Source organism: Scomber scombrus, chromosome 6 (assembly GCF_963691925.1).
Source record: "Scomber scombrus chromosome 6, fScoSco1.1, whole genome shotgun sequence".
Classification (NCBI taxonomy): domain Eukaryota; kingdom Metazoa; phylum Chordata; class Actinopteri; order Scombriformes; family Scombridae; genus Scomber; species Scomber scombrus.
Genome location: NC_084975.1, coordinates 33,131,419 through 33,158,121, shown reverse-complemented (window position 1 = coordinate 33,158,121; position 26,703 = coordinate 33,131,419). Strand labels below are relative to the sequence as shown.

The following is a 26,703-nucleotide window of genomic DNA, read 5'->3' as shown; positions in this document are numbered from 1 at the left end:
ATGTAGATGCACAATAATCTATTGGATCAAACCAGCAATTCAGTAATAAATATACACCCATATTATTACAATATAATGAGGTGAACGATATGAACAGTATAATGGTGTATATTCAACACCTGTGACCTGGTTTAACTTCATTTCCCCTCATTACTCTGAGTGAAAACAGGCCAACTCTAACCAGACTCAAACACCTCATCACTCTGGAGCATGAACACATTTACCATCTTACATTACATGGGTTGATATAAAAAAAAAACTAAAAAAAATCCTTAATGGCTCTTTAGACTATTTGGTTACCAGCATTACAGACTAGTGTTATATTTGAATGATTTAATTTTTGGTGAAATAGATGACATATGGTAATAATAATAATAATAATCATAATAATAATAATAATAATAATAATAATAATAATAATGTAATAATATGATGCTGCAGGCTGACGTGTGAGCATACAATTTGCTTTATAGCTTTGTGGCTAGTGTAAAACTTAGATAGATGCTCACTTGTTGGCAACTTTAAAAAAGAAAACTCCCTTCTTCCACCTAATGTACACACAGCTTCATAAATCTGTTAATGTTTAGTACATCCCAGGTGTTATATCTGGGAGTGTTCTCCAGAGAAACAGATTTGCTTAAAGTTGAATGACTAATAAATGCATTCATTATCTCTAATCTTCATGGGAAAGCTGCATATATATTGTTTTTAAAGTGGAAACTGCTCATGTCTTCTTTCTTCATTCATTTGTTGATTCCAATAATCAGGCACCACCTGGATCTAACCTAGAATGTATTAACAGTACCAATGTATCCATATCTGTACTAATGAGAACATTGTTTACACCACTGGTTTCAAGAATGGCATTGTTGGTTGAAAGGAACATCATCAGTGTCACTAGTGATTATTCATGTTGTAGTTTGTCCTTACATTTACTCCTCAGATTAACAGCTAATCCAGGAGCAACTTCTGGCACCAATGACTGCTGCTGGAAACAAACACAGGACATCATTGAGTGGGCGGCATCACTCTGTAGTTTTCTGCATTATGCTTATGAACAGTGTATGTTGCTGTCCAGATCACTGTGTGTCAGACCTACCTTAGTTTTGCTCTTCATACACACAACCAGACTCTCTCTGCAGCTCTTATGGACATTTACACCACAGTCTGCAAACACATGATGATCATTAGAAACATTTTTCAATTTTCATGTGTTCAACAGTTTCAAACCCAGGAAATGTTACATTCACTGTCCAGTCAGCTGTCTGTGAGAATAAGTTACAATTATACACACAGGAGTGTGTGTGTCACATAATGATCTCATCCTTCACTTCCTGCACACACTGTTTATCGAGCAACGTTTTCCTCCACAGTAACACTGCTCTTGTAACTATGGCAATGACAACACACACATAGACACACACAGAGTGATGCAACAGACTTCAACACAGATAGAGAAGTTAGCCAGCCAGCAGCAGGCCCCTCCCTCTATCCTTCCATTCATGGCACAAACAGTGATCTATATCAACACATCTAAAACCTTACTGCAAATGTATTACGTCAGCAAAGTACTAAACATTCAGGGGGTGTCTCTGAACACTGAAGTCTTCATATACACAGAGACAGTGACAGCAGCTTCCTGCCTCCCCCAACACTACACCAGCAACGTCCTGTTACTCATTCTTTACTCATCTCATAGTGTTTTTATCACAGAATCAGGAACTTAACAATTACTGCTTTGATTCTGAAGACCTAACAGATTTATGAGCTACACTGTTTTGCACATTATGGTTACTTGTTCCTTTAGGTTTGGTGATGAAATGAAGACTGCCTTGAAATGGCCATTACAGGATGAATATAAATATATGATTCAAGACCTGTGATCTGCACTCTTCCTAAAACCCATAAAGACTCATTCCATCCTCCAGGTTAACTGACTGTATCTAGAAATAGATCTCTCACAGAGCCTCTCCCCCAGTATGTTGACTCTTACTTTAAAGACTTAGTACAGACATGTGGAGTCTAATGATCCGCTGTGTACTACTATGGATGTCTTTAGCCTGTACTTGAAGCTGGAGCTATTTTTTGAATCAAAGAACTGAATCACATCCCTCTACTGAGTTTTTGTTATGTTTTGACAAAGAATTATTTGAAGATTCAAGATATCTCCAACATCGTGGCTCAGCTATGGGCTCATTGGTGACTCAAAATTATGCTAATGTATCTATGGGTAAATCTGAGTTAGATTTTATTTACAATCAAATCCCTAATATAAATTCATTTAATGTTATTATCTATTTTTCATGTGGAGTGGTAATTCTAAAGAAGTATGTATAAAGTAAAGTGACAGTTTAACAGTTATCATTCACCAGCATTAAAAAGGTCAGTTACTGAGGATTGAAGACATTTGTAATTCTGATGATTCTTTTGAGTCTCATGTTAAAGACCTTTGTGATAGATTTAAAGTCAGGAGATCTGTGGATGTGGATGATTATTAGAACAGGGTACCACCTGGTTCCAGAGCTTCCTCTGCTCAGGGCCTTGCACTGGTGTCCATGTATAGTCCTATACCTGAGTCACTTAAACAAGTAGTGAGTAGATATTGGCACGTATTGGAAAGTGATCCTCAATTTAGAAGTGCATTTCAAACTCCACCTGGATGTTTTATAAGATGTCTTCCAATTGACGTGAAGTCACATTTTCCTGAGAGACCCACTTTTCTGTCTCAACTCCCGAATGGAAATGTTCCTTGTCATAATTGTGTACACTGTTTTTCTATGATCAAGGGTAATCAGTTCACCCGTCTGAAGTCTGAAGTTGACATTAAGGTTGGGGCAGAATTACATATTACACCAAATACATTGTTTACCTGTTAAAATGTCTGTGTCATTTATATGTTAGTAAAACAAAGCAGAGATCTGTAAGCAGATTATTAAGACTAAACCATAGAGACAGAGGGAGGCATATTCAATCTCATCACCAATGGGCTGACTGAGCACAATTCATTTGCTTGTTTTTTATTAAGCAAATGTAATTTGTGTTTTTTGTTTATTTGTATCTTTTTAAAAAAAAAATTTTGTACATTTTGAATGTCTATAAACTCCATCATATGATTGTGGCTCCCTCTGCTGGGTACCAGCTGTGAACATCTTAATGGCTCTTTGGACCATTAACAACACCTGTGTCTACTGATTGTGAAGATGCAAGTACACACGTAACAATCCAGTTTGAATCAGTGTTTAAATCAGACACTTCACCATGTGGACATGAGACCCACCTCCACACACCTTTCTGATGTCAGATTAAACTGGCCCGTGTCATTCAATTTGTGTAACTTACTGAAACTGACCAACATTCACAAACACTTCACACAACAAGTGATTGGCCAGCTGTGCCATGGCTGCTCTCTCTAATACCCTCTGCTACCCTCTAGTTAATAACAAAGGCAGGATCCATCATTGGTTTGCCTCCTGACTCACTAGAGGTGGTCATGGAGAAGAGAGCAGGCAGGAAACTCAGTAGCATCCTGCACCATTGTTTGGTGTTTTAGTGAACTGAAGAGCTCCTTTAGTGCCAGACTAGTGATGCCAAGGTGCTCTACGGAGAGAATTAGAAGGTCCTTTATACCTGGTGCACTGAGGTTTTCTAATGAACATTGCTGTGGATTGTTTGATTGATGATTGATGTTGATGTGGTGCTCTGCACTTAACTTGTACTGCCTGAGTCTGCGTGGTTCCTTGCTGTATGTTGGCTGTCTTTGTGAGAAAGTGACATTCAATTTCCCCTCCAAGGGATTAATAAAGTACTTCTTATCTTATCTTATCTTATCTTATCTTATCTTATCTATGACCACCAACTTCTACTTCATCCTTTTCTATTAGAACACGTTTGATTTCCAATGTGGTAGAACAACTAATAGTTCAAACCAGTTCTGGTCGACCATAAACCGACCCTTAGAGTTGATCTTTGATCTAATAATAATCTACTATAATTATGATCCATTATAATTATAACTATCAAAATGAATGTACGTAGGTCCTTTTCCCACAACACCTGGTAAGGCCTACCTCACTGACACTCAAACTCACACCATGTGACTCTGTTTTCCTGTCCCATCATCATCCAGCACCAGACTAGGACTGACAGGGTCCTCTCTAAAGCCAACCCCTCCCTATGGAACTCTCTCCTATGACACATCTGTGACTGCAGCGATCAAAAGTGCTTTTAATGTTTGATTTGATGTCTTTTATCTGCAGGTTTTATCAACGGTATTATTTATCTTCTCTTATTTGACTTTTCTTGCAGAGCATCATTGAGTATCTTGAAAATCATTCCATATACTGTATAAAGTTTATTATTGTTATTCATTCCTATGAGATGATGATGATCAAGCTTTCAACTCTACCCTGAGGTGCATTTTGATTAAGAGTGAAAAGGGAATGTGAAGTTAACTAAGACCAAGAAGTGAATACACAGACTTAAACCACAAAGCTGAATCAGAAACACCATCTCAGTGTTTGATTATAGGGTTGGCTGTTACATCACAACTGTGAGAAAGAGAGCTAAACGGAAATGAGAGAGAGATGTCATTTTGATATTATTAGAAAAAGACTTCAAGAGGTGGCTGCAGAGGAGGAGGAATGAAAAGAGAAAAGAGGAAGGAAAGACGGAAGGAGAAAGAGGGAGAGTTAATATGAGAGAGAGAGGAATAAGAAAGCTTGTTTGGCCCCCAGTGTAAAGACAAAGAAGAGAGAAAAAGAGTCTTACTGTTACAGAGGAAGGCTTCCTTCATGTGTAAAGGTTTGATACAGTGCTGACACACAGCGGCGGGAGAGGGACTGACGGGGATGAAGACATGACCGTTTGCACTCTTCTTTTCTCTGTCCTTACTCTCTCGTTCCTTCTCTCCTCTCCTCTCCTTCTCCTTCTCCTAGAAGCAATAAAGCAATAAAAGAGAGATACATAATAAAAAAAAACCTTCAAGAAATTCAGTAGAGAACCTGTTTGTAGATGTTTTTGTTTAAATGTCATACAGCAGTCCTGCCAGATATACAGTATGAGCTATCACTGCCTGAACAGTGCAAATCAATCTCTTTTCTCTGTTATGCAAATGAAATAAACACCAGAGCAACAAATCCACATGTCTGGAGTGACACAGGAACCTAACATGTTAACAGCTAAGTGACAACGTATTACTGCTGATTCATGACTTAGAAAAACTCCCCTGTTGCAGTATTTAGCTAATACTAATGACTGAGTCCTGCACCACATCCTGCATACCAGTGTGTACTGGATCCTGACTGAACACAAACCCTTTACTCTGTCATCTGGAGTCAGAAGGTTTCTCCTGTAGTATCTCTGCTCTGTTCAACACTGCATACTCATCTGTAGTCATCATCAGTGACGGCAGGAAAAAAACAATGTTCCATATGTTTATGTCTGTCATCAAACAGTTAGTTATTACTCACTGACAGTTCTACCACCAACACAATTCACATTAGATTTAGATAGTTTATGATCATTTGGAAACCATGAATATCATGATGACATGAAACATTTCAATTCCTTCTTAATTGTTTTAAAAAGAACTTCAAAAATAAGCAGAAATGTTACACACAGTAGTTTGAACTTTTTACATTCACAGCCACAGTTTATCATTCATGCTCACACCAATGTGAGTATTCACATACTTTTCACTTCAATCATAAAACAAGTGCATGTTCCATTAGTAACACGACTGTTTGGTTGCTTAGGTACCATATCAACGGTCAAACTGAAAATATCAAGTGAGTTTTCTGTCAGTGTTATCTTCTAATCAACTTATGTTGTATTCATAGAAGTAAAGCAGGGGGGCACATAACACTGCTGAGAAAAACATATAGAATATACTGTATAATAATCCAGACAGACCTTTAACTTACACAACTGACTCATATTTCACATTTGTACTGACACACAGACACACATGTACACCGTCATCCTCTTACCTCATCTGATCCGGTTTCTCGTCTCCACCTTACAGAGCGATTGAACCTCTTACTCAGCATGACTGACTTCAGCTTGTTTCCTTCACTGTCTTCCTGTCTCTTCTTCTTTCTCCTGTCTGTCTTTCTGTCTGTCTGTCTGTCTGTCTGTCTGTCTGTCTGTCTGTCTGTCTGTCTGTCTGTCTGTCTGTCTGTCTGTCTGTCTCACACTATCACTCTCTGTCTAATACGTGTGAATACTGTGTCGATGGATGTCTTTCTCTTTCTGTCTGTCTGTCTGTCTGTCTGTCTGTCTGAGCATCCTGTTACTTGTCTTTTAGACTCAATTATTGTGTACAAGCGGCTGCAGCTCGTCTGTCTGCTTTAAAATCAGGAAGTGAGCTACCAAACATGAGTACACACACACACACACACACACACACACACACACACACACACACACACACACACACACACACACACACACACACACACACACACACACACACACACACACACACACACACAACCCCGCTGAAAGTTCCTCTTTCACTGCACCTTGTCTTGTCTGCAGTGTTTGGCAGATTTGGTGTGATCATGTTAAACCACTAACACTAACTAACCCTAAACATGATTTTAACTTGATTCTTTACCAAATGTTTACCAAACTTGTGAATAACCTTTATGAGGCATCATTATGTATTAATAGTAGATTATAGATTTTAGCGCGTTACAATGAACACAACATTTTTCATCAACTTTCTTTATTCAAGTTTTATTTGAACTTTTGTTTGGTTTATGTTTTATCACTTTGAGATTAGAGGTTAAACACATTCTAATGTGGCCTCGTCTATAGTCTCTTCTGTTCTATTATATAAATACATGTTTAGTTTCACTTCAGTTTTTGAATTAGCTTCACTTCTATTTTTAGTTTGCAGGGTAATATTGCTGAAAACGACTTTGTGTGTCAAACACTTTCAACTTTTATTAGTAGTTTGAAAAGTTGAATCTTTTGTGATGCAAACATGAAACAAACCGGTAAACTAACCTGAATTTATATTAATGAGGGGAAAATCATTCTGAATGTGTCCATGAAGCTATGCCATGCAGAGTTGGCAGGAGGAAGAACATGTAGATAAATATTATGTAAATATCAATTTAGCTTCATGAGCCTAACAAGAATGTGTTTGATTGACAGTTTTCACACCAAAGTTCATCTGAAGTGAGACAGGTTAGGTATGAAAACACATTTACTATTGCCTTCCATAATAAACTTCACTGATCACAGAGTTCCAACAGAATTTCACAAGTCACTTATAGTAATGAGTGATTATTAAGGAGTAAAGACCTAGCCTCTATCTGGCACTATTGATTTCCCCTGCTACATACACATGTTATTGAGTATATCTCTGATTATTCTCATCATTATTCACCTCATATTATAAGAGTTATTTGACATGTTTCATAGAGTAAATACAACCATATCCTATAAATGCAGGTGCAGCTCAGTAGTGACATTCAGATTCATGAGTTCTGGGAACCAAGGCTAGTTATTAATCAACTCCAATGACATTTGAATGTAGCCCTACTTTATGGTGATTGATTCTACTGGGGAAAAGAGACTTATTAGATAAGATGTAGATGTCCATAATATGATTACATGATTATATAATAATGATTTTTTACTAACAGCAAATTTCAGGGACAAATGGTTAAAGTAACTTTGGAGTTTGTTGTTTTATCAAAATCAAGGGTCAGGGGTAAAGATGCCCTGTGCAGATTCTAAAGCCCTCTGAGACAAATGACGTGACTATATAGCTGTTATAATAAGTTGTAGTATAAAAAAAAGCAAATCAGTAGATATCCTGCAGAACAGTACTGGTGTATAAAACATAGAAATATGGTTCAAATGCCCAAAAAGTCTCACTGTATGAGACACAGCACTGACATGAGAAATAGGAATGACCCAAAATGATTGATGTCAAACTGCCATGTCAGTGGCTGCCTAACATTTCCTTAACATATTGGACAGTTCAGTGTGAATTTGGCATGTGCATGTATGCTGCGTTCACTTGTTGCAGGTTTTTATTACCTTTCCTTTCTTGCTCATCTTGCTGCGGAGGTAGCTAAATGTCCGACTGATTTTGGCACCTCCTCTTCCCTCAGTGTCACTCCGCAACGGGCCTGGCTCCTCCTCTGAAATACTGACCAACACAAAGAGACATTATGAAGCCATTTCTGCTTCGTTACACATTCTGTTGCAATGAGGAGTGGAAAGGAAATTATGAAAATGTTAAAACTTTTTAAAAAGCATTACAATTGAACAGCACAAATATTGAAAGTGCTTCTTCTTGAGTGGAAGAGTGAAGTTAAAAAGCATGATTTAAGTTAGTAATAGAAACAGTACTCCGTAACATAATCCATAAAAAACCCTGCAAAACCGATTTAAAGTCTGGCAGCACACTAAAACAATATTAGCTTCATCACTTGACTTTCTTACCTGTATTCCAGTGATCCGGAGTTACTGGAGAACGAGCTGGCCCCTACAGGAAGCAGACAGGACAGACACCATGTGATCAGACCAACAAAGCTGCTATACAGCATGGCAGTAATGTTTAAATGATACTTGAAGGAAAACTGGTTAAACTTTATGATGACGAGACAAGGGATCAGCTATCAGCACCTATGTAGGCATAAGCAACACAGAGGAAGAATATCAAGATAAAAACAGAGGTGAAGACAAAATGAAGGAAACAGGGAGAGGAATGATGAGGGAGGCTGGTTACAGTATTACCAGATATTAATGTACATGTAGGTGCAGAAATATCTTTTCCACAAATCTATAGATCTATCAATATAGCAATGACAAAAACCTATTGGCTTCTATGTAGTGCAACACAAATCCTTAAAAATCTCTTCTGAAGGTCCTCTTGCTAGTTTTTTCAGGAGCTTTCAACCTCAGATAGAAGTTGCTAAGTTGTCATGGAGATGGCTCAAATGGCTCCAATTTGTATCACCTGTTATCACCTAATCAAATTTGCCATTTGATAAGAGGGGGTAAAAATGGGAGCCATCTGACACCAGGTCACCAGGTCACCGGGTCACCAGGTCACCAGGTCACCGAGACCATGTTTCATATCATCATCCCCAGTGTCTCTCACTCCTGTCACTTCATGTACTCTCTTTGATTCCAGCTGTCTCATACAGGCAAAAATGAACGTTCACAACAATAACACCACAAGCTTACAGGTCTGATCCACAAACAGCCTATTAGACACCTGTTCCCTTGACATACAAACGTACACATTATTATAAAGTAAAGAAATGATTAGGTAACAGTTTCTATTTAGGATGGGAGGAAACATAAATTAGCAAAATATACAGAACACACACTCTGAATAAAGACTGTTCATAAAGTCTCCATCTTTGTCTGTCTGATTCATAGTGTTGCTTCAGGCTTGGGGAGGTACTGTGGGCTTTGGGAGAATAGTACGGAGCATTGTTAAAAGGAGACTTCATGACTGTGTGTGTTCTTGTCATAAAATAATTAAGTTGAATAAAACCTTCAAAATGGTTGGAAAGTATATATTTTCACTGTGTCCCCCTGCTTCCATTCTTGGTGCTGGGGTTAACACACTGTACTGTTCAGACTACAATTGACTGTATTTTGCTAAAATGTCAGAATATTCCTGGAAAGGTCAGGAGATTTGTACGTTTTAAGGTCTAATTGTCAAAGGTTGTGAAAGACTTTCATTTTAGTAAAAGGACCTATGTTAAGCAGCATTTAGATAGCGGTCACTTACACAAAGCAGGGAAGACGTCAGTTACTGTATCATGTTTGGGATGGAAAAAACTAAATGGACAGAAAAGACATCCCTGAACTCTTAGGGTCTGATTTACTAAAGGTCTGCATGTGTAGAAACGTGTGCAAACTTGACATCACCCGCAAAAAATGTGCAAGCTGATCTACTAACGCAGTGCACTGAGGTTTGCGTCTTACAACAGTGCAAGATAGTACGCGCTGTCCATTTAGTAGTTTGTCATAATGAATATGTAATATGAGACGTTTCAACCCCAGTGTGCAAAATACAGGGAGGAGAAAATGTAAATATGTTATTTAACACACACATTGTGATTTACCAAACCTGAAGGTATTATTTCTGAAGCTAACTGTGTCTATAAATAATACCTTTGAAGGACAGGTATTAACCAGCTGTTACTATGGAGACGAGGAGACGGAGGCACAATGACAGAATACACACAGGACAGAGTTTTTCCACCTGTGTTAATAATTTTGGAATATTTTTGGTTTTACTAACAGCATTGACTTTGTCACTAATACTCTCCATATGTGGGTTTCTCTGGTAATATTAGTTTTAGTTATAACTCAATATATTAGTTAACCTCTTCCACTAGAACCTGATCACATTTCATTTTGTTCTTGCAGCTTTCTGCTCGTCTAAACTCTCCATAAAGACACAAAACCCTCATTTAAATACTGCTGTCTCCACCCTGTTGCACCTTTTTATATTTACACAGTTATTCTAGTAGATCACCTGCAAAACACACGCAAACTAAACGAGCAATCTATTGCACTGTGCACGCAATTTAGTACACACTATTTGGGATCTTAGTAAATCAGGCCCTTAGTGTCAAAAGATGCTTTTAGTTTTAAGTGTAAAAAGTTGAATTGAGTTGAATGAGTTACAAGGACATGCCTTTTCCATCCATTCTGATTGTGAGGCTCTAGGGAGGAGCTGACTGTGTTTAGTGGTCGGGCAGTGTTACAGGACACCACTCTGACAGAGCAAACACAGGACAACAGCCATGACTGGCGTTTTAGATTTATCATACTTACTCCCTCCCCCCTCATCCTCATCACTGGAGGAAGTACCAATAGAAAAAAAGTGTCTATTTTTGGGAAGGAGCGGGGAGATACTGAGGGAGAAGCTGATTCTGCGCTTTGATCGAGGAAATCCAGTCACTAAAGAGTAAGGCAGGAAAGTAGCAGGATAACAGGAAATAGAAAAAGATCAAGAAGACATCAAAATTTAAACCAAAAGTGAAATTAAGTGAAAGATAAAGTGAAGAAGAACAAAACAAAATTCACCAAGTGAAAGACAATGATTTGAACTCACCATCTACATCACGGTGATTGATGGCAACCATTGAGATGGATTTGGTGAGGGTTGGGTGATGGAACATGGGAGGACAGCGGCTTGTCATGGACAGGACCTGGCAAGATGTCTAAAAACATGCATATACACACAAGTGGGAAAATAAATGAAAAAATAAATGAAACAAACACAAAGTCAACGTGAAGATGGACCCAGTAGTATCGCCTGTGTTCTAACTAAATGCTACACATCCATTAAATAGATTTAGAAAGTTTCAAATGTCTACACTGTACAAACACAGACACATAGGAGGAAAGATGAAAGTCTTTGCTCAGCACTGAGCTGCTGCCTGGAAGCTGCTCACATGACAAACTGCCCTAATGGCTTTTTGATGGAACTCTGGTATGTGAGGTCAGGAAGACTGAAATATGCAGTAAAGAGTAGTCAATGCTCTTCCTAATGCAGTGTTCTCTCTGGATCTTAACCCATAAATAGTTATGACAGGCAAACACATTATTAATCTGCTTCATCATGACCGTTGATGGTTTTATCAGAATTGACTGACAACAATCAAACAGTCTATCAAGTGTCATCATATTCAGATTCAAATATAGCGAAATCCTGAGTGGGGCATGGAAGTACATGGCATCATGCTTTTTCAACTGAGCCCCACCCACTTTAAATCAGCGAGAAGAGCTCAGATAATAATAGAAACAGAAATGTTCATGTTCTGTATGAAAAGCTGTTTGAATTTTGGCAGGAATATGTGTTAATGTAGGAACCAATCACTTAGCTGGTTGTTTGAAACTGATGTTTTCAGGAACTTTGACTCAAAAAATGGATTGAAGAACCAGAAGGCAGGTGTCCATATGAACAGTAAAGAGGTTTTCCTCTCTGTAATTATTCCTCCTGTTCATACTGAATATTAAAAGATCTGTTGGGGCTGCCCAGCAGCCAGCAGCCAGTCAGCCCAGCACAGGTGCTGGCAATGAGGACGACGAGCAGCCCAGCTGCTCCACATCATCTACGCTGCCTGAGTATAAGAGGAGGCTGAGAGGAGGCGCCCGCCGCTTGAACGTTGACTATTGTGGTCAGTTTAGCCGGCTGTGTCCTAGCAGCATTTTCAGTGCTCGTGAAAGACTGTGTAGTGTATTCTTTGCTAACCCTGTTCTCTTTTGTGTTTGTTCCAGGCTCCCTCCGCAAACCCAGTGTCTCCTCGCTCCATCCACGCCTTCCAAGCCCCTCACCTTCACCCCCACCAAACCACCACGTGGACCCTCCACCCTCTCACCTCTCCCAGGATACCCCCTCTCTCCCTCCTCGGCCCAGCTCCACTCCGACGTAACGCCCCTTTAATAAATCTGTGAAACTTGCACCACGATTCTGTGTCTTTGTCTCTGGGGTACCTGGCACATTTGGCTACTGTGACTTTAGAGCATAACAAGATCTTCAAATGTGCTTTCAATGGAAGTGATGGAGGACTGTATCCACAGTGTGTCCACAGTCATTTAAAAGTAGATGATCAGCTTCTATTGAGCTTCATCAGTGTGAGTTAGTCATATCAAGTGATATCTGACACATTTACAGTCTTTTTAGCATCAGATTCCCTCTTAGTGTTTCCCTGTTGAGCTGTGGTGGAAGTATAGTAACAAAAAGACTTTGCTACTAAAACACTGTAACGTTGAAACATAGAAGATGAACATTTGACTCATTTGGTTTCATATTAGCTTCAGATCAACTTTTAAATCCATGTTTACACAGAAGGAGGACTGTGGATTTAGTCCTCCATCACTTCCATTGTAAGAGCATTATGAAGAGATCTTCTAATGGTCAGTATGAACAGGAGGAATCATTACTCTGTCTTAAAACTGTTGTTTTTAATAAATATTTGAAAAATAGTGAAACTATCTTTTAAGAAATTACTTTTTCTCATAAGCATATACAGTACACACACACACACACACACACACACACACACACACACACACACACACACACACACACACACACACACACACACACACACACACACACACACACACACACACACACACACACACACACACACACACACACACACACACACACACCTGACTATCGATGTGGATTCCATCTCCTTCTTGTTCCTCCTCAGTGAGGGAGACCAGTGAGCCTCTCTGCTGGTTGTCCAGGCGTAAATTCCTACCAATGGTCCTCTCATCTTGATCACTGAGACTGGGGCATGCTGCCTGGACTGCTCCCTGCTCCACCACCAGACCCTCCAGACTGTAGCTGTGAGGAGGGAGAAAAGGCAAAAACATATAGTTGGCTGCATTTTATGATGTCCTTTATGCTGGTGTGCCATGCAGAATCCTCTACATCTCCATCTTTAGTACTTCTCCATCTTTAGAGTCATTTTGGTTTTTCGAGAATGAAGAATGAACAAAACTTGTGGTATTTAAACAATCCTCTGATGGAAACCTTCAGAAAGGCACTAGAAAGCAGTTTTCCTCAGCACATTATCAGCAGTTTGATCTGTACTGTTTACCTTCTGTTGTCTATTTGATCTGGATCAGGACGACGCAGGTTGGATGGACACCAACTCATACTGGAGACATGGAGGACAAGACCGATGAAGGATGGATGATGGAAGACGTGGGAGACAGAAATGATTAGATGGTTGATGAAAGGAATGTTTCAAATCAAGAATGAGAAGGAGGAGGATTAATGATGATGATGATGACAGGATGATGTTGTAGACGATGATGTTTGAACAACAGTACGGATGGCTCCTGTTCCTTACATATCAGAACCCCACGCTTCGCCCACTGATTTGAATCCTGTTGTCTCAATATGATGTTATACTGTATGTTATAATATAGACATGCATCCTATCAACTCACACTATTTTTCCACGCTGTTTACATTGAATAAACTAAATTCCCAACATACCACACACACAACACCACAGTTCCCAGTGCAACAAATAACTGGTGGCTTACAAAATGAAATCAGCTGCAGACAACACACATTCACCTTTGTGCATTTGATTCTGATATTATAACAGATAATGATGGTCAATCTAAGAGCCAACAGCAGAGTGAGACTTACTTCTGATATTAAAGGATTTACCTTACATCTGCCCTTTGTTCATTCTGAGTGCTATGTTACTCTACCAAACCATCTGTGTCATTTCTAAATCGTTTTAGTGTGTTTTTGCCACACCATCTTACACTGAATCAAAGAGCCTACCCTCACTCTATCACCCCTCAGTCCTATCACATGGTGCTGAGCTTCTTTCACTCCATTAATGAGGATTAATTAATGAGTTTTTCATTGGATACCATGCATGGCACTGAGAGTGTGTGTGAACAGGCTGAGACTGAGAAGATCACAGTACCAGCTCTCAGTCATAACACAGCATTTGATATCATGACAAAGGTTTAAGAGCTTCAAATATTGTTACTAAATACTAAATTCCCTTTTTGATTCCATGTGGAACAAAATGAAGCAATGAGACGAAGCTCTATGCATTGCATCAGAACATTACTACATTCTTGACTTTCAGACACTGTTTCAGTCATGTGTCTCTCTGAACTGCTCTTGTCATTAGTGACTAATGTGAGCCTAAAAGAACTAATTGAATTCAAAAGCTGAATTACTGAGAGTCTCATGTTGAAAGGCATGGACAGTGACTCACTGACATATCAATGTCTGTTCTGAGCAGCCTTTTGGCTCAGAACACACAGCACACAGTTGTAAAAAGAGGACAGTGGAAATCAACAGATGGAGTGGATGAAATGTGTACCTTCTCCTGTGAAGGGGGGGCTTGGCTCTCTTCACCTCTCCGGACAGGCTCTTCAAGGAACTGAAAGAAGGGTTACAGAGTGTTAGTGGCAAGAACAGGAGGTATAAACTGAAAGAAAAGAAGAAATGAATGGGAAGTGAGGTGGATTTTATCTTTTAAAGTGAAAGAAAGTGACAATTAGCCAAAACTCTGTCTTTGTAGATTCTGAGTACTGACATTTACAGGGAAAGTTGTTATGGTGTTTTTGTGCTAACCATTTTCATCTTAAATAAATGATAAACTTATTTCACTAACCCAATACATACATACATACATTATTGGATGTGATTAAGCGAGGGTTAATACAGGCATGGAGGTGAAGTGCTCATATTGTAGTGATTACAATCTGTCTGTAGTTCAACCCTGTTTGAAACCTTCTGGTCTATCACCGGCTGCTGTGCTGAATGGGCTGGATTGGAAAATGTTTACGTCACTACAAGTTATAGTTTCCAATGATTGTGGCATATCTTTTTGTTTGTAGTCTATGAGTTGTGTTTCATTTGAGTTATGCCCGGATTGAAAAGTGGCTCATGGGTTTTTTGTGGTGTGTGCCAAATCCATGAGGTATATTACTGTTTGTACTGTCATGTGCAACTCTTCCACTGACACATGACATGTATTTACCAACAGGAACTGTGTATAACTGTAAGCTCATGTGTTGTTGTTAATCTAGGAGATAACCACTGATTGTAGACAGAGGACAAACTAGGATTTCCTACCAAAAATAAGAGCTGCATCTGATGTGGGGAGATCTTGCATTGGTAAGGGAACACCCTGAATGTGCAAACTAGGAGCAAAAGTAACATCCTGACCAGTGATCAACTTAATGTTTTTATGAACTGATGTACAATAATCTGATGCACAATAATCTTGCGCTTTTTGGCAGGACGATAGCTGCACCAGACTGCACCTGCAGAGCTGGTGATATGGGTTGTTGAAGTATGACATATACTGCTCTAAACTAGTTTAATAAATTACATTTCTACTGCTGTGATCAGGAGAGATTTTTCAAGCTTTTGAATATATTCAAGATTCTGCCTTCCTGTTTGACAACACTGCTTTCATACAGGGACTGCAGAGGCCCAATTTGGTTTGTCCCCATCACTTTGAAGGCTGTTTTTTGTAATGTTCAGTAGTCTGGTCCTATTCTGAACAGTAAGAGATCCAAACCAGACAGACATACCATATCTGATAATGCTTTCTAGCACCTCCTGATGGAAAGGTAGCATTAAATAAGGACTTGATGTTCTACTGTATATAAAAACACAAAGGCTAAGCTGTTGTATGAGTAGCTTTGTGCTTAATGATGCAGAGTCAGCATATCCTACATTCAGCAAAACTGATAAACCCACAGTCCATACCTATGCTGTGCCATGTCAATATCTCCAGTGGCATTCCTTCCTGGCTCCCAGCTGTGACGACGGAATGGAGACAGGGAACGGATGGAGGCACGCAGAGTGGCAGAGGAGATGGGATCTTCTGGAAGCTTATCTTTTTTCTCATCTTCTTCTCCTCCTCCTCCTTCTGTCTCTCGTCCTCCTACAAACCCCAAAAGAAAATTATAACAGCATTTCAACTCTGACTTTTTCAATACATTCAAAACCTTTTCAGATAATATAATCATTATTTCACTATTATACTAAAAAATACAACAAAATGATGGTGTCACAGAGTGGTATTGCTGTTAGGCCTTCACAGCAGGTAAGTGTTCATTTTTGGCAGCATGCTAGAGGACATCACTGACACTATGTGTGGTAGAAGGTCCAGGGTTAGGGAAAATCAGCTCCACATTAGATGAAAGTCGGATGGGTATAAAAGGGATGCAATTGGAAGATAGACATTGGATGCCTGGCCTGTGGACCAGCCCTGGTTTACTTGTGTAATTCACAGTAAATGACTCAGTTCTGTTTAGCAATTCAGTTCATATGTGTGATATTAATAAAAAGCTTTTTTCAGGGCATTTATTTCTACTTCCAGCTTTGACAGTATTAAAGTTTAGCTCCCAGCTTTTCTAGCAGTTTATTTCAACTCTTAGCTTCTTTGGGTAATGCATTGCAATGCATTTGAGCTTTCCACTTTCTCAAGACAAATTCATTCCAGTTTTTTAGCATTTTCAGCAATGCTTTGCGGGTTATTTATGTCGTCAGTATTCACATGCATTTTCTAACTGTAAAATCTGAAACTGAGATATTTCTTTATACAAGAATCCAAAGTTACTAGCTTCTCTTTTTAAAAATACATAGAAGATAGAACTTTATTCATTCTGATTAACTGTCATTTTTGGCAAATAGTAACATCAGGGTATAGATAGTATGTGTACTATTATTATTATATACAGTGTATATACTTTGTAAAATAATAATTGAATTATTTAATGTTATAATTATAAAAAATAAAAGTAGAAAAAGGTTTATATACCATACATGTAGAATAAAGTAGGTGCAAGGCTCAGATAACAGACAAAGCGTGGGGTACTTTGACTATATTAATAATGTCAGTTAACAAATTAAAACTGAAGTCAGGGAGCGTCCTGGTGGTCGAGTGGTTAGAGTGCATGCCACATAATCACAGGGTCCCTGATTTAAATCCGGCCAGGAACCTATGCTGCAGGTCATTCCCCTCTCTCTCTCTCTCTCTCTCTCTCTCTCTCTCTCCTCTCTCTCTCTCTCTCTCTCTCTCTCTCTCTCTCTCTCCTCTCTCTCTCTCTCTCTCTCTCTCTCTCTCTCTCTCTCTCTCTCTCTCTCTCTCTCTCTCTCTCTCTCTCTCTCTCTCTCTCTCTCTCTCCTTGTTTCCTGTTGGCATCTCTGTCTCTCTCTTATCTAAATAAAGGCAAAAGCCCAAATAAATCTAAAAAACCCCAAAAAACTAAAGTCTGAGACAGTGAATGCATCCATGTTAATTATTATATTAAATATGAATGAAAAAGAACATTGGAAACCACTTACTGAACTGTATTAAGGGTACCAGGGAGGTCTAAACAATGGAAGTCTAAAGTTGATTTTTGAGTTTTTTACACATTTTAACTGACACATTCTAAAAAAACTGAAAAACAACATAATTTTAAACCAACTCAAACCCGGATTTTATGTTTTAGCTTTCTGCTAGCAGTTCATAGTAACACTTCACTGTGGTTCACAAAGGAGAAGGTTCTCTGGTGGTGAGGGAAATGCAGAAGAACAGCTAATAAGTCTGAGTGGTAAAACACACAAAACGTTGGTGTTTTGATGTTGAGAATAAATAGAAAAAAAACCATAGCAGTTTATCAAAGTTCTTCTCAAATAACTGTAAATGAACCGCAAACCACTTCAGAGCCAAAACTGGGGGAAAAAACATGAGCTGATATTTCAACAGAATGAAATATTCACCCACTTATAACTACTAGAATTCAAAGAACGATTGGTGTGATTTACCTCTTTCCTCTCTTTCTGACTTCCAGGAATTTCTGGAGCTCCGAGGGGCCACAGAGTCAGAAGTGTCCACTGACAAAGCACCTTCATTGGGACTGAGAACTCCATGCGTTGATCCATCATTTGTTGAGGACCATGAGACACGAATCCCTCTGCCTCTGTCTCCAACACGGGGGGCTGGATCTAAAGGCTAGTGAGAAAAAGAAGACAGAAGGATTCAACAAAGGCTCGATCTTTATTAATCCACAGACAATCAGTGGAAAGTCCCTGAAGACACAGAGGAAGAAATACACTTGCTGTATTTAACCCTAATACTAATAAATAGTCACATAGAGGACCGCTAAATTTACTCTTTTGTATGATTTTCAAAAATGTCCATCCTTGAGAGGACCTTTGGTTCTCACAGCTAGTCCTGCATAAGAGCCCTTACACACATGCACTCCCACCCCTTGGTTCCATGTTATTCAGGCTCCAGTTAAGAAACAGTTGTGGGGGAAACAGTAGCCAAATATAACTGAGCCACATGTCATCTCTTTTGGGATTATGAGAAAACTCGGTGGAAAAGGCCTCCTCCAGAACAAGTGAGTCATACTGAGCTCACAGTGGGCTGAACAGATTACACTCCCAACAAACAGGATTCTATAGAGTTACTGTACCATAGTACAAACCTTTTTCTGTAATAACACGCCCATACATTTGAGACATTTATAAAGCCCTGTGAAAATGCCACAACATTATTATTAATATTACTGATTTTTATCTAGTGTAAGGACTACAGTATATGATCATTTCAATACACGGTCCAAACAGCTACGTCAAACAGCTGGTCAACTGGTTTTTCCTCGGTCCCTGCCAAGCCTCAGGTAGAGAATGTTTCCTGGTGTGTTGCATAACACTCTTCACAAGAGGTTTCCCAATTTTAGAAAAGAGCAAAGGTAGATTTGTACGCCAGCACTCTTATATCTGACCCCAACATGAAAAGGGTAACTAATGAAAGCCACCTGCTGTGCTGAAGTCACCAGCAATCACTTATAGTACAGTCCTGATTGTGGACCTTCAATAGCTGAAGGGGTCAATTCAGGAACTACAAACTTTCTTGCAGTGCAGCCATTGATGTGAGATGCTGGAAGTGGAGAGCGTTTTTGGTGTGGACTCTCTCCTTTCTTTGCTGCTGCTGTTGCTGCACTGTGGCCGGCTGTTGGAGATCATCTTGGAATGTGGCTCCTTCATGTAAACTGTTTCTCCATGCAGTCCTGTTTTTAGTGAAACCTCCCCAGTTAGAGCTGCTTATGTGGAATATTCTGTGGTTGATCCTGAGATTATCATTGACACGCTTTTTCTGACCTCCAGGTGCTCGTTAGAAAACATTCAGTTCTGAGTAGAGGACGTGCTTTGGGAGGCATGTGTCAGGCATTTGTATTACATGGCCTGTCCATGTCAGCTGATGTTTAAAGATGGTGGTTTTAATGCTCTGTTTGATTCCTGAGGAACACTAATGTTAGTGTGCTTCTCTTTCCAGCTTACACACAAGATTTCACAGAATTCTCTGGTAGTAAGACTTGTAGGTAGTCCAGGCTGTGTTGGGAAGATAACTGCAGCTTGGTCTTTACAATCAGGTCAGAGTTTTCAATGACTTTTTTGGCACAGCAGATACAGTGGTGTACCTCTCTGTCAATGTCTGCCCCTTGGGGGATTGACTTCTAAGGTAAGGTAAGGAAATAATTCTTTAGCACATTTCAGCAGCAAGGTAATTCAAGGTGCTTTACATAAAACATTAAAAGCACTGAGACAAAGTGCAGAGGAAACACACCATACAATTAAAAACAGTCACGAAAAAGCCAGAAAATAGGACAGAAAAACATATTAAAATAGAACAGGACAGGTGTAAAATACAAGAATAAAAGATACAGTGCAGTATGAACATCATTTGATTTAATAAGAGGCAGTGCCCAACAGAAACATTCTTCAGCCTTGATTTAAAACTGAGAATTGCAGCAAACCTGCAGTTTTGTGTGAGTTTGTTGCAGATATGTTGAACATAACAACTGAACACTGCTTCTCCATGCTTAGTTTTGACTCTGGGCACAGAAAGCAGACCTGTCCCAGATGACCTGAGTGGTTTGGATGGTTCATAATTTAGCAGTAAATCAAAAATGGATTTTGGCCCTGAAGCATTCACTGCTTTACAAAACAAGCAGTATTTTATAGTTCACTTTGACAGACAGTGAGTTCTGCTGACACAAAATTCCTTTAATCCTTGATACATTCTGAAACTGCTAGCAGGCTGACTTGTAATTGTTCTAATGCGGCTGTTGAAATTCAGGTCTGAGTCCATGACTATTTTTCCTTGACTCCAAAAACAATTACTTCTACTTTGTTTTACTTCCAGTCGTTGATTTGTTCAGTGCACTTACTCAGTGCTTGTATTAGACTACAGTCCTCTGATGTTATGTACATTTGTGTGTCCTCTGCATAATTATTGGTAAGATATTTTGTAGTTTTCCATCATCTGAGCCAGTGGGAGCATGTGGATGTTGAATAGAAGAGGCCACAGAATGGAGCCTTGGGGAACTCTGCATGGGGTTTTTGTGTTCCTAAGATGTGTAATTACCTATAGACACAAAGTAGTCCCTGTCCTTTAAGTAAGATTCAAACTAGTTTAGTACTGGACCAGGAAGTCACACCCAGTTTTCCAGTCATATATTGTGGTCGACCGTTTCAAATACAGCACTGACATCCAATAATACTAATCCTGAAATTCTGCCATTGTTAGTCTCTCTGTCCTGGGAGTTGTCAACATGGATGTTAAAATCACCTGCAATAACTACACAGTCAAAGTCAACACAGATTATAGACAGCAGTTCAGAAAAGTCATCAAAAATGTTGCACTGTATTTAGGTGGAGGATTAAGAGGAATTCAACTGAAGAGCTGCATATTCAAAAGAAGCAACATTTCCATAAGACATCTGGGGGTGGGTGTTGTAGCTGTGAATAGGGCGGGGTGTAAGTTTGGTCCCAGCAATGACCAGCTCTTTTAGTCAATGACAAGAGAGGGGAAGAGGTTTTGGGCAGCTGAAGAGGGTGAATAAAGTCTTAGCGACTGTTGTTTCATAACATCATAGGTCCCTATCTGCACTATGATGGTTTTCACAGCTGGATGTGCAGCTACGATATGCAGGATTTTTTTTGACATGTCAGAGACGATATCCTTGGGAAAACAGAGTATTTTGGTGTTTTTAGTACACATGCTTCTTCCATCTTTCACAGCAAAGTCAGATCAGCAATCAGAGTTTAAAGCCCCTTTATTAGCTTTCCCTGTAGCCTTTAACTTTCTGATTTATTCTCAGTCCTTAATCCTCTGTGAAGATGAGAAGTTATCCAGGTCATCGGACCAGGGTCCTACAACAGTGGAGCAAATCTGTTCTCCAGTTGCACACTTGTTTGTTAGGGAGGTTTGTTGTTAGTTCTCCCTTTCGCAGATGTCCACAGCTGTGTCCTACTAAGAACAAAGGTTAAAGAGAGGCTCTGCCCAGATGAAATGCAGACCAGCCAGTCGCAGCACAAATCTCAGGGCGCTGCGCTCTGCCTGTTATTCATCCTCCCATTTCCAAGAGAAATGATTTACTTTTAGGCTTTGCTCCAAGAGAGTTTCAGGGAAGACTACCACATGGCACACAGCCCTGCTGTTTGTTGCTAGTCTTTTTGGATGCTAATTAGCTGTGTGTTAGCATGCTCTTGTAACTTTTTTGAGTCCATGGTAAAGTGGTGTCTTTCCCACATAGTCCAATCACTTCCATGTTCACTTCTAAGCAGTAAGTTTTGGTTTCCAGCACTGCAATCTTCTGTAGACATTTATGGTAGTGGTCCATGGAGAAAGGGGTCATCTTTCCACTAATTTGCCTTAGCCAAGTACCAGGTGAGAGCAAGCAGTTCATGTTCAGTGTGTACCCATGGCAAAAGCATCAACTATGCACTGAAGATCTTTTTCTGTGTGGGTAACCATGGTGTTGTCATGAACATATCGCAGCTCCACAGTGGAGGTAATGACATAAAAAATGTGTGTGTGTGTGTGTGTGTGTGTGTGTGTGTGTGTGTGTTGGATTGTGGTTTCTACCTTTTTAAAGACACTGTCATCCAGGTCAGCCCTGGCTTTCAGGCTCTCACTGACTTCTGTGTCGCTCTGCAACAAGCACATCGACACACACTCCTCTGTGTCTGGATGGACGGCTGGAAATAAAATTGGGGAAAGTTTCAGAGTGGGAGAGGAAACAGAGAAAAAGAATGAACAGTGATCAAAGCAGGTAAGTACATGTATTTTTGTAAGCCATTGTTTGCTGTGCAAGTGAAAGATGTAACATTTCATTTTTTAATAGAACATGTCATGGAATGTCTGAGCAGGTGACTTATTACAGTGCGGGTTACAATCCACACAGACATAAGCTTTGTCTTGAACAGCCTGTGTGTGTGTGTGTGTGTGTGTGTGTGTGTGTGTGTGTGTGTGTGTGTGTGTGTGTGTGTGTGTGTGTGTGTGTGAGTCAGTTGGTCTACTGAACATACTGCCATCTGTTACATATCAGGAGGGATGTTAGTTTATTGCTGTGATGCTGAAATGACATCATTCAAAGTGTTAAAGCTAACTGATGAAGTTCACATTACATAAAGTTGATCATTGCTGTCATTTATCTGTGTAGGTCTAACAATGAGGTAAAGTAACACTGTCCTGTCACATGGTCTAAGTTTATTAAAAAATGGTGCTTAAGTTTGATTTGATGACAAAAACAATAACACTTTTTTTTAACTGCACTGTGGCCACAGAAAATACCTGAAGTAATACACTGGTATATACTGGTAATACCTCTATCATAACTTCTGTCAACAGTGTAACTGCTGTTTGAGATCAGTGAAGAGGATTTTAACAAAGCATCCATTTGTTTTTATTCTGGTGATAAGATATTGTATAAGTAAGACCATGGCCACATCTACCATAAGGGCAATATGGGCATGTGCCCAGGGGCCCTTGAGCAGAAAAGGCCCCTCTGTGATGAGAGAAAAAAATGTATACACTTTTTTTTTTAAATCATTATGGTCACTGTCAGAATACCAGTATGTCCAAAATAAAATATGTGAAAAAATGTGAATACATTTTAAGTTACAAGGTTTCCGAGGTTTCAGAATTGCAGCGTTATCCTATCAGGATAAATAAACCAAGTTGATTGAGGGACATGAGCTTCAGTGCCCAAGGGCCCATTGGGTTACTACTGCAGCCTTGAGTAAGACAATATCTCTACAGTGTCCTGATACACAACATCATGGATTACACAAATAACAATGTTGTTTGGCTGCACCTCCACCATTATTTCATTCATCATATATCAAAGTTGACGTCATATCAATGAGCTGCCCTATCCCCTGCAGAAAATTGTCATTTCAAGAACTTCTTAATGTATTCATACTCAGTACTTATTGTTGCATGTGAACAGCTAATTCTAACTGAATGCAACTTTAATTATTATTAATGACTGATGATAGACAGAGATACCAAAAGTACAGCTCATTTTGTTTTACTGGCCTGTACAACTTCATTTTGTACTGTGATGTTTATTTTCATTCTTTCATTGAATTCAGCCCTGTAATCTCCATGGTTTCATTTAGTCAATTTTGGTGCCGGATAGGTCCACAGGATGACAACAGCTAGACTGGACATAATTCTGTGCTGTTGTACAGATGCAGGAAATGTGGCAAACAGACAGTTATTGTGAGTAATGACACTGTCCACTAAACACTTCCATACTTAGGAAGCAACCACATTCTTTCAGCTGTATTAACAGATACATAAGTATGGTACAGTCTAGTCTGGCGATTTTATGTGATGAAGCATCTTGTATTAAATAAAGATTGTGGAGGGACAGGGACAACATATGTGATATGAAGGAATGAAGTCAGTATCTGTGGGTGTCATAATACCAAAACACAGCTGCTATCCTGCTGGTAACAGTCTGACGGCTCCTCCTTAACAGACTACATCAGACTCAGCAACCTGTAACTTCACTTCCTATCCCGAAACTACACTGACATTAGCCAACCAAATTTATAACACATTACCTGAAAATGAGCCAAATAAAATGAAAATAAAAGTTTTTTTTTCTCCATCTAATCCTGCTGTGTGAATATTTGGAGATAAACAGCAGCTGGTGTTAATTCTCCAGTCGGTGCCATTAAATCGTTGCAGAAAAGAGAACACAACGAGATGACGTCATTAAAAGGAGCAGCAGTCAAAGCTCAAATGAAGAAAACGATCGCCTCATTGCTTTTTTGCTCAGCTCTCCACTGGACGTTAAAGTCTATTTGCAATATTAAGATTTCTCTTTTTTTTTAATTTGTGCCATTTGCACTCTAAAAATACACACTATAACAGGTGGACAAAAACACAATTGTTTAGGTTCAGAGGCAGAGTGGATATCCTTCGTACATGTCTGTATGTTAAACAATGTTGTGTTGTCTTAGACATTCTTGAAATATAATGTTAAAATATCAACAATATGTTTAATGCAATGTTCTATTAATTCATGCTAATGAGTTATTACAACTGATCTTCTCTCCACAACAGCATTAGATACTATTGACTCATATTCAGAAACTCATTTTGATTGTTTGAATTGAAAATGCTGATCGATCTTTTCAATTTTGAATAAGACAGATTTTGTGGTCTGTCATTTCCAGACTAATGATGTCATTTAAAACAATGTTTTGCTCCATGTCCGTGTGCTGTTGGCAGATATACTATGTGGTAACGTTTGTAGTTTGCTTCAGAGTTAAAATATCAGCCCCACAGTAATTAGGTATCTCAATCTTATGAAGATCATTCTTCTATATTAAAGCTCTTCATGTCTGCTCTGCTACATTACATAAAGTTTACTGACATCCGCAAGTTAAGGCTTCACAGCAATGATTTCCTCCACATACTGATAAACTGGTCTTATGACACTGCAGTGGATGGACCGTCTCACCTGAACATGCTGTCTCTGTGCTGCGTTCGGAGCAGGGGGTGGACAGGGTAGAAAACATCCTTCTCCCTCTGGATCTAACAGGGAGGAAGAAAATAGAGAAAGATTTATTTGATGAAGAGACATTGTACATCAGCATTCATTTCATTGTTTGGATTTAAACGTTCTTTGTAGCACCAAAGTTTCCTGCTCTGGTATCATCAGATCATCAGTATCTGTGTGTGAGTGCTCTCAGTTTCACATCAATATTTTAACAAGATACTGTCACAGCGTCCCACCCACTGACTCCACATGTGACTGCATGCAAATACACTCCCACCCCCAATAGCCATTTGCCCTGTATGTGTCTGTGTCTCAAATGATGTATGCTATAGTGTGAGCATATTGACGTGTATTACATTAACCAGCGCACACACACAGCTGCATTTACATAGATCACAAGCAAATGATTGTTCCACCCCTGCAGCCAGACACAGCCAGTCCAGTATCATTTCAGAGGTGTAGGAGGGGACTCTCTGGGAGACCTCTGTATGGTCTCTCTCTCTCACACACACACACACACACACACACACACACACACACACACACACACACACACACACACACACACACACACACACACACACACACACACACACACACACACACACACACACACACACACACACACACACACACAGATATATATCTGTGAAAATACCAGTTTAGTAGCTACTAATAGTAACTGTTCTGAATTGCTAGACTTTCTGACCAAATCCAACCAAACCCTCAACAATCTCTACAAGATGGCATTGAGCATAAAAATAGACATTACGCTGTTCAGTTAGAAAATACATATTATTTCTGAATAGAGTTAACAGCAGGGAGCCTAGTACTGATCCCTGTGTGGCACTGTTTTCAACTATCTGGGGACTTGATTTAAGTCCATCAGCAACACCAGTCCGAACTCCACCAGGAATATATGATCTGAACCAGCTGTAAGCACATCAAAACCATCAAAACCATCAAAACCAAAGGAAATCAGCCGATTTAAGTGATCAACAGTGAGTGTGCAGCAAAATGCTGAAGAAAAAACTGTGACCTTCTGTTAAACAGCCTAAGAAGATGCATAAAAAGAAGAAAAGAAACACTTGTGATTGGGCTTCACATGTAGCTTACTCTCTACTTCTAGCTTCTGATCATATAGCATCCTTTTCCATAGTGTTACAAACACACTATGCGTCACACACACTCCTTGTCCAGCAAGGCAGTTGCAGGGCAGGTTCAGAGTCGGTTCCTGATCAGTTCTTCATGTTTCGACAGCCTAAGAACCGGTTCTTGGTTAGGATACAGGTTCAAGAGTGGCACCAACTCTTTGCTGGTGTCAAAGTTAGGGGTAGGGTTATT

General features: G+C 39.4%; 1 protein-coding gene across 3 annotated transcripts in view; it reads right to left on the bottom strand.

Moving 5' to 3' along the window:
- The window catches only part of LOC133981555 (A-kinase anchor protein 13-like), a 69,129-nt gene that overhangs the window by 22,901 nt on the left and 19,525 nt on the right, over nucleotides 1–26,703 (bottom strand). For 2 of the 3 annotated variants that reach the window (XM_062420310.1, XM_062420312.1), the window contains exons 3-15: nucleotides 25,321–25,394; nucleotides 22,428–22,540; nucleotides 18,317–18,503; nucleotides 16,268–16,445; nucleotides 14,868–14,927; nucleotides 13,608–13,667; nucleotides 13,171–13,351; nucleotides 11,102–11,210; nucleotides 8,464–8,506; nucleotides 8,056–8,167; nucleotides 4,768–4,930; nucleotides 1,100–1,167; nucleotides 931–988 (exon numbers count right to left, since the gene is read on the bottom strand). In XM_062420310.1, the coding sequence (XP_062276294.1) occupies nucleotides 931–988; nucleotides 1,100–1,167; nucleotides 4,768–4,930; nucleotides 8,056–8,167; nucleotides 8,464–8,506; nucleotides 11,102–11,210; nucleotides 13,171–13,351; nucleotides 13,608–13,667; nucleotides 14,868–14,927; nucleotides 16,268–16,445; nucleotides 18,317–18,503; nucleotides 22,428–22,540; nucleotides 25,321–25,378 (1,390 nt within the window). In that variant the 5' untranslated portion in view covers nucleotides 25,379–25,394. The remainder of the gene's footprint in view (nucleotides 1–930; nucleotides 989–1,099; nucleotides 1,168–4,767; nucleotides 4,931–8,055; nucleotides 8,168–8,463; nucleotides 8,507–11,101; nucleotides 11,211–13,170; nucleotides 13,352–13,607; nucleotides 13,668–14,867; nucleotides 14,928–16,267; nucleotides 16,446–18,316; nucleotides 18,504–22,427; nucleotides 22,541–25,320; nucleotides 25,395–26,703) is intronic. The other variant, XM_062420311.1, reaches the window with a different exon arrangement.